This window comes from Choristoneura fumiferana, chromosome 4 (genome assembly GCF_025370935.1).
Source record: "Choristoneura fumiferana chromosome 4, NRCan_CFum_1, whole genome shotgun sequence".
NCBI lineage: Eukaryota > Metazoa > Arthropoda > Insecta > Lepidoptera > Tortricidae > Choristoneura > Choristoneura fumiferana.
In genome coordinates, this window is record NC_133475.1 from 11,677,848 (window position 1) to 11,686,912 (window position 9,065).

The 9,065-nt window shown below is 33.4% G+C and overlaps 1 protein-coding gene across 2 annotated transcripts; it reads right to left on the reverse strand.

Annotated features, from left to right (window-relative positions):
* Positions 1-568: 568 nt before the first annotated feature.
* Positions 569-7,752, reverse strand: LOC141427460 (uncharacterized). Of its 2 annotated transcripts, XM_074086953.1 has the most exons (5): positions 7,479-7,752; positions 6,794-7,001; positions 2,980-6,114; positions 2,640-2,896; positions 569-1,461 (listed from the first exon to the last, which is right to left on the reverse strand). In XM_074086953.1, exons 2-5 carry the CDS (start codon positions 6,954-6,956, stop codon positions 913-915), a joined length of 4,104 nt encoding a protein of 1,367 aa, XP_073943054.1. In that variant the 5' UTR covers positions 6,957-7,001; positions 7,479-7,752; the 3' UTR covers positions 569-912. The 2 variants fall into 2 exon arrangements, with proteins under 2 accessions (XP_073943054.1, XP_073943055.1); XM_074086954.1 differs by lacking the exon at positions 2,980-6,114 and having other exon boundaries at positions 7,479-7,745.
* Positions 7,753-9,065: the final 1,313 nt, after the last annotated feature.

Below are 9,065 nucleotides of genomic sequence, written 5' to 3' on the forward strand. Positions count from 1 at the left end.
AATAGTGTAGTGCCGCATTAGCACATTTCTCCTGGGCGAACCACTTAATATAATTGTGATGACTCCCTTAAGGGACGTGTTACGGAAACCAGGTGGACATTGACACTCTACACACATTTGACCATAGACTGAATAGAGGCACGACAGAATTTTTTAAGCAAATGTGCTTTTTACTACCAACAGACGGCCGTATTGTCTTACGAACTGATGCTCGCAATCGCATTCATCGTCTCATTCTACCCTCGTCTTATAGCGTGTGACAAAAAGCTGCAGTGAAAATGATTGTGATTTCAAGAGTGTTAGATCTTCCACTCCAGGAGTTGATGCCAAAATATAACATTGCTAAAAAGACAATTTTTGACAACAATGTATTTACCTAAAGTTATATTTTCTGTTCGGTGTTTTACAATGTATAAAGTAAAGCAAAATCATGCAATTTAGACACAATTAAATATTAATTACTTCCGATGGTAAAGTATGTTCTTGGATATTGAAGTTTCAACTAAAATTCGTCCTGACACTAAAAAATAGAAAAAAATCGCAATGAATGCAAAAATAAAACTACACATTTGAATGCAGTCATTTATTTGTAACTAGAATAACAGTCTATTAAAGATCATATTTCAACAAATAAAATATAACTGCCAACGATGTCATTTTACTCTAGTAACTAAAATATTTTTAATATTAACTATCTACTTAAGGGTACCTACGACTATCTACCTAATAAGCTATTCTATAATTAATGTCGCATCTGCTAAGCAACTACAGACGAAATTTAATTAGTTTTAGAATTGATTGATCCTCTTTATAATTTCAAATTTTAGTTTAGTATTAATTAACCCGACCTATTATATCTAAATTACTACCTTTAAAAGATTAAAAATGGAAATTTAGTAAAAATGTGGCATATTACTTTTTATTTTTGGATACTCCTAGTAATATGTTATCAGTAGAAGCGGTAGTGGAATCTTGAATAACGTCTTCTTTGCTGTAAATGGAATGGAAATCATTCATTTCTGACCAGTTAGGGTCAGATTTTGCTATACGTTTTCTTTCCTTTATCTTCGTGTACAACAGTATAGAAACCATGAAAAAGAATACAATGCACCCAAGGGAACAGCCAACGATTAGTCCCATTCGGCGGTTAAGGATTAACGTTATATCGAATATTTTTATTGGTTTCGTTTTAACCGTGACTGGTTTGCGGAACGTATTGAATGATACGCATTCACTGGAAGGGGATTTCATGAGAATGGCAGCGGCGATGTCTTGCGTCAGTCTTGCAGTGACATTAGATTCGATTTCTGAAGTGCCATTGACCTCGGGCTTGCTGTCGTAGTCGATGCCGGATGGGGGTTCATCGTGAAGTGTTATGATGCAAACAATGTAGTTCAAATTTGGCTCTAGATCATTGATGTGTACTGAGACTTCGCTTCTTTCTAAATATCTTGATTTTACCTGTAAAAAAAAGATTCATTATAGATGTTACACACACCAACCTAGTATCTGGACGAACGAGCTTTCAGTGATAGAAAAATATTTTTTGCTTAAACTTGAAAACATGTGTTTTCTCAAAGAAAAAAACAAGTTAGATCGATTTGATTCGAACCTGTTAAAGCCGTTCCCGAGATCCCCAAAATAAATAAAGAAATATACTAGAATCGCTTATTTAAATGTATTATAGACTAGCCCTAACCCGCGGCTGCGATCGCATTAAAATTAGCTTAATTCTGTCTTAATTAAACTGTTGTATATTACATATGCCCGTGCAATTTTTGAAATATACGACAACCGTTTACTTACACGATTCTTGTTACCATGGCAACGCAATAAATAAATGTCTTAAAGTTTGGCCTGAAAAGGTTACGGAAACATTTTGAAAGGACGACGTTCGCTTGCACAACGCCATCTATTCATTGCAAATGAAGTTAACACGTCATCTTGAGAGCCGAGGTACGGTACGTCACCGTTTTCGGACAGCGGCGTATTCTTGTTAAACCTTAAAATATTATCCCACGGGGATACCAAGTATCAACAGTCTCAATGCCAATCTTTGTTTGACGCTTACAACGATGGCTTCGGGGGGCGGAGCCCCCCGTTTTTAAGAAAACCCAGGTAACAGGATTGTCAACTATAGGTTAGGTTAGAGTATTGTGTCAAGGAGAAGCGCCTTAACTAGGCAGAATAGGAGCTTCGCGGAGCGGAGTCCGTCGAATTTGCCTCATACTCATACTCCTTTATTGGCAATATCATTATTACACGTCATTTTGTTAAATTATTCACAATATATTCTAAAGCTAATTAATTTAATAATTTTCAGTAAGTAATAGTCTCAGAGTCCCCAGAGTCGTTAAATTCATATTTGTTTTCCAGACACAAAATTAGTGGTCCTAACAATATTCGGAATAACAATTTTATACCAATAATATTATATTCGACAAACCAATGCTATAACATACCTACAAATGTTATACTAAACAAGTTTTCGACCAAAAAATATAATGAATAACAATTTCGATCAAACAATTTTCGTAATTTCAATCATTCGACGAAACGTTGTTTTGCAAAAAAACATGTTACGAAAAAATTGTATGCAAAACAATTTTAGACCAGTCGTTATAAACCCGTCTACTTACATCAGAATTAACTTCTTCGCTGTAGTAAATTATTTGCAAGGCTTTGATGGCCGTGCGATTCCTGATAAACCACGATACTGATACTGAATAATCTTTATGTTTGTCGACTGACAGTTGCGATATTATTGGAACGTCACATTTTTCTTTCGGGTATTCGTTATCGAGACATGTTACGGCTTTAGATTTTATTATTTTAGGATGGTCCTGAATCCAAACCCAAGTGTTGTCCCTCTCGCAGTTACATATCAAAGCATTATCTGAAACAAAACGCATGCATCGCTCAGTAAAGAAAAAAAATAAGAAACTACCACGATTGATGAAGCAAAAATTAATTAAGTACCTTGTATAGATATATCCTGCACATGGTTCTCTATCGATACTAGAAGTTCCAAAGATATCATTTGAAGTTTATTGTGAGAAAAATCTATTTGTATAACTTTATTCAAGTTTCTAAATGCTGTTGCAGATATATATTTTATATTATTATAAGCCAAGAACAATACTGAAAGTTCTTTTAGATTAATTAAGTCTTCGTTGAGAATGTTTTGTAGTTTATTATGAGAGAGATCCAAAAGTTTTAAATTGCCTAAATCTTCGGTAAAAGATTCTATCGACTCAATATTATTATTCGATAAGCACATTGATCGCAATTTAACGAGCCCCCGAAAATTACTAGTTTTCAACTGAGAAATTTTGTTGAAACTTAAGTCTAAAGTTTCTAGATATAATAACTTCGAAAATGGGCTTATTGTTAGGCGTCGTATTTTATTGTAATTCAAATAAAGATGTTGTAAACTACTAAACAAATCGAATCTAATATCATCTATGTTCGAAATATTAGTCGAGCAAATGTGTAATTCATATACATTGGCAATGAGGGCATCGTTGTCTGATTTATTGGAAGTGATCCAAGAAACGGCGGGGTTGTTACTTAGATCAATATTTATAAGTGCTATTCCAGATTTCTTAAAAGTTGACAAGAAATCAAAGCGTATAATGTTATTTCCTGAAATATTAACGTTTTGCAAATTTGGAAATAATTCAAACAGAACGAGAGGTAAATGTTCTAATTTATTTGTACTAAAATCTAGAGACACTAAGTCCATTAATGTGAATCTCTTTTTGGCTGTAACAGATTTAATTTCGTTTTTTCTGAGAATCAGATATTTTAGGTTGAATAATTTTTCAAAGCCACTTAATTCAATCTTCGGCAAGAGATTATCGGAAATATCCAAAGTTTCAAGATTAGTTAAATTATGAATTGTATTATATGGAACAGAGTCCAAAAAATTATTACTGATATTTAAATCTGAAACAGAGTTTTGCAATTCAAAAAGTGTTGAAGGTACAGTACTTATTATATTTTGAGCGATATTTAATCTTAAAAGCTTTTTGTTGTATCTAAAAGTTCCTTCGAAAATATGTTCTATATTGCAATGTTCTAACAGCAAGACTTCTAAAAGGGGTAGAAGAGAAAACGACTGTAATGGCAAAAAATCCAAGACATTAAACGATAAGGACAAATACTTTAACCCTGAAACTTCTATTGATAGTAGGTCACTAGATTTCAATGAATTATTTTTAAGAGAAAGAGTCTTGAGATTGTTCAAACCCTGAAAAGTTTCATTTTCTATAAACTGTATTTCACAGCTATCTAAGTATAGTGCGCTTATCGGTAAACCCTGCTGAAAAACGTTTTTGTGTAACATGTTAATAGGATTAAACGATAAGTTTAAACTTCGCAGTTTTTTCAACTTATGAAAGGCCAAGTCAAATATATATGCGATTTTATTGTAAGATAGATCTAAATCTTCCAGCTCAGTTAAGCCAAAAAATGTAAAATTGGTTATGTTCCGCAGTAAATTATATTTAACGTCTAGACTTCGTGTCGAATTTAAATATTGAAATGCGTAGTCTTCTATATAAGAAAATTCATTGTTCCCTAATTCAATATGTGTCAGACGAGACAAGTTTTGAAAAGTATTCCTTCTCAAAAATTTTATGCGATTGAAATTTATAGACAGTTTATTTAATTTTCTTTGAGACTGAAATATGAAATTATTAATACTAGGAAGTGAATTGTAGTCTAAATGCAACTTAAGTAAATTTGAATTTAGTTTGGGCAATATATCATTTATATCTATTAGGTAATTATTATTCAGGCTGAGGTACTTTAGTCTACTCATATGAATAAATGTTCCCGGTTCAATAAAAGTTATCTCATTATGATCCAAATGGATTTCTTCGACCCTAACAGATTCAATAAATTGGTATTTTGAGATCGAAGTAAGTTTATTATTGCTCAGTCTAATTTCGATCAGACTTGATAGGGTTCCTAATGTGTTGTTATCTATATTGAGAAATTTGTTATTGTCTAGTCTTAACTTTATTATTTTCTTATTATTCCTAAATATATCATGTGGCACTTTATTTAGATAGTTAAATTCTAACTGTAGCTTAGAAAGATTTACTAAATTATTAAAACTCTCGCTATGGATATTGCTGATGCAATTATCATCTAAATGAATCACACTTATGTTAGTTGAATTAAAAAAGGAATCTATTGGCACATCTAGAATATTGTTATGGCTCAAAACAATCTCACTTAAAGACAGAAGATTACAAAATAAACCATGAATGTGGTGCAAGTGGTTGTAACTCAGCTCTATCAACCTTAATTGCTTATTATTTTCAAAAAGATTGGGAGACAGTATTTTCAATCTGTTATGACTTAGATCAATTGATTCTAAATTCACCAAAGAGTAAAATGCTCGGTAATGTATACTATGAATAAAATTAAAATGAAACGACAATATTTTGAGGGACGGACTAAACTTGAGGCAGTCTTCAGAAATAAACTCAAAATTATTGGAATTTAAGTCTAGAAACTCCAGTGATATTAAATCCGAATGCTCAACAATGGGGAAAAACGACATTTCATTCCAAGCTAGCCTTAAAGAGCGCAGATGTCTCAGCTTGGCCACAGCCGCTATTGGAAATGTTGTGAGGTTGTTCTCGCTTAAATCAATTTCAGAGAGCGAAAGTTCTAAACCAGAAAAAGCTGATTCCGATATGTCGCGTATCATATTTCCTTTCATGTTCAATTTCATCAGCGGAAGACCGTAAAAACTGTAGCTGGGTATATCCTCAATATAATTAAAAGTTAGGTCGATCGATATAAGTTTTAAGAGGCCCGAGAAAGCTTTTTGTGGCATAAACTTAATCTTGCTTGACACGATGCTTAACGTTTCAAGGCACTTCCTGAGCGGCATGAATGTATCGTCACCTATATCCCTAATACTTGTTCTTGACACGTGTATGTGTTTGACGCAGATTCCCGGAGGCATAAAGTGGGATCCCAAAGTATTCTCGCTGTCGTCGAGGTCATAAATAGAAAGCGAGTGGATGTGCGACATTGCTTTCAAGGCATTTTTAATGTCTTTTAACGCGGTGTCTTGGCAATCGAGGAAAACACCTGCAATATAAGAATATTTTGACTAATTTGAATTACAATTTCACTATTTAACAGTGATTAGGGTTCAAACATATAAAGTTTTGGTATAAAAAACTTAAATACGTTTACGTTATACTTAACACTTTGATATGAATTTGCATGCGTTAAGCACATATTCATCGGTTGTCATTATTTGTTTTTAAATTCTTAACAGAAATGTGGCTTGAAGGTGTCATTAACTCATCATCATCATCATCTCAGCCGTAGGATGTCCACTGTTGGACATAGGCTTCCCCCATATTGCAACTAAATGGACTAAAATTTTCCTTCAATCACAACATCTCAAACATGTAATATATTTAAAACATTATCCTTGAATTACAATTTGATTTTATTTATTCAAAATATTCACTAACCAACTTAGAAAAGTTTAAAAACCCCTGACATTGTCATTTTGAAGTTTAATATCTTTAAAATTATTGAACTGATTTTAATGAAACATAGGTAAGCTACATAGCTAAAAAAGAAAGAAAGAAATCGGTTCATCCGTTTGAAAGCTACGATGCCACAGATAAATAGACAGACAAACATCGGCCTCAAACTAATAACATCACTCTTTTTGCGTCGGGAGGTTAAAAAAGAAAAGCAATTTTACTAAATTTATTACATGGGCTAACTTATTCAATAAAAAGTAGCTCACCGTCCTCGAATGTATAGCACGAACATTTGTTACTTCTCATTAAGTCCGGGCACGCCAAGGTATTTTGAGCTCGCGAAACGGAGGGTAGAACCAACAGTAATGAAATAATTTGCAAAATATCACAATCATTTTTCTTCGTCTTGAAGCATAAAATCTTTTTCATAGTTTCATCATTGAATATTTTTTACATTTCATTGAACATTTTTATCTGAAAACAAATATACTTTTAACCAATTGCTAATCGCGGGAAGTTTAGCATCATTCGTAAACATTTCGATAATCAATTAAATATAAAGTACACAATCAATTTTACTTCAAAGCCTCGTTATATCAATAAATCACTGCCAAAGAACAATTAAAGACTTATTACTTGCGAAACCGATTTAGGAGGCAGCTTTATTGTCAATTACCAATTAATTTTATTTGCGAAAGCAAATTTCATTTTCGAAAACAGTCATTATTGGATATTTCTCGGTTTGTTATAGACCTTGCAAGACAACCTTAACCGCCACATAACATTTTATAGAGTAAATTTAAGACGGCAAAATATTCGAATAAATTGTTTCCCCTCTATTTATCTCAAGCGTTAAATCACTACGAATTCAAATAAAATTCACTATAACCCTCAAAGATCAATATTCCAAATCCAGTGAGTATTCACTATGAACATATTTAAAGGTATTACCTCCCAAGGTTTTCTTCGCGCCGACACGCATCCAACTGCAGCTAATTGCGAATAGGGGTTATATCCATCGCATTAGAGTTCAATTTCGCGATCCGAGCGGCGGGCGCTCGAGAGCCGAACTGCGCCTGTCCCTGAAGTCACACGCGTTAAATTAAAAGTACTTTTTAGGATTTTGAGTTTGAAATATTAAAAGGATTTATAATTGTGTTTAGCGCAACAGTGTACGCTGGAGGTCATTAGAAAGCTCGAGTGAAGACTGCCGCGGCGGCGCGCGCCCGCTAGGTCACCGCTCGTTGCGGCAGCGGCACCCCCGACCCACTATTATTATACTTTTATGACGAATCGGATTTTGTTACACCCGGCTTTGCGATAGCGATACCGACCCAGAGTTTATCTTACGGGGCAACGAATTATTAATGTATCATTGTGTTCGCTTTCCATTCGTAATGATGTTTTGTTTGCAGTATCTTCTTGGAACAAAGGCTAGGCGCATTATGCTTGAATCGTCGCTTTAGATTGTTTTTTTTGTTTACAAAATCTATTAACTTATTAGTTTCTACCAAGATAAAAGAAAGTTTAACTGATAATTTTGAAATTTGTACGTTTGAAAAGTAATTTAGAATAAATTAGGTAACTGGTACTGACGAAATCATATTGGCATAAAAAATGGACTGAAACCTTTTCCGACTCTCGACAAAAAAGAGGTGGGTTATGAATTTGGGGCATTCGTCTGTTTATCGGATAGAAGGATGAAGGCCTAAAAAGAACCGAATTCAATACCTACTGGTTTTTATTTTGGAAGCTGTTATTGGCTCTTCCACCGATGATACATTTAATGAATTCGTTCTTGTAAAATGAAATTTAAAAATTAAAATAAATCTGTTTCGCCGCCCACCTAAGTGTCTACTTAATACATATTATTATACAACAATGTCTGTGTTGAAGTAGGTAAGGTAGTAACAATTTAATAATGAATTACATTTGAAAAAAAATATATAAAATACAAATCTGATTAGCTACTTAAACAAGATGAACTACATAATTTTGTTTCTTTCTAAAATCTCTAACAAATAGCGAAACATCAGCATGTTGTAATTCATGCACTAACATAATGGTTGTAAGAAAAAAAAGTACATTTTTCGAGGCTTCATTTAAATATTTTCGACGAGCGACGATTATTATAAACGAGCATTCTTGTATGTATATAATCAAAATCTCGGAAACGGCTCCAACTATTTTGATTAAATTTGGTAAGTATGTGGGGGTTTTCGGGGATTATTATCGAGTTTTAGCCCGAGCAAAGCTCGGTCGCCCAGGTACTGGATATTAAATGACCATTAAAACATATTACCTGCCAGTGAATTTAGCCATAACTTTGTTTATAATACTGGCTTCATCAGAAAACTTAACAATTTCGCAATCAACCTAATGTCAACACCCAATTTACATAAAAAAATACCAGTGGATTCCGATATAATTACACCGAGCTTATAAGCAGAATTGCAGATTGACCACAGCTTGCTGAGCAATATGTACTCCGCTAAATAAAATAGATTTTAAGTTACTTCTGAAAAAAAAAGTAAGTAC

What these genes read in the sequence shown, in the direction of transcription:
- LOC141427460 (XM_074086953.1), bottom strand. Translation starts at nt 6,956, where the DNA reads ATGAAAAAGATTTTATGCTTCAAGACGAAGAAAAATGATTGTGATATT. An exon ending in GTGCTATACATTCGAGGACG is followed by an intron (nt 6,115 to 6,793) that starts GTGAGCTACTTT and finishes CTTATATTGCAG; the next exon opens with GTGTTTTCCTCGATTGCCAA. An exon ending in GCAGGATATATCTATACAAG is followed by an intron (nt 2,897 to 2,979) that starts GTACTTAATTAA and finishes GTTTTGTTTCAG; the next exon opens with ATAATGCTTTGATATGTAAC.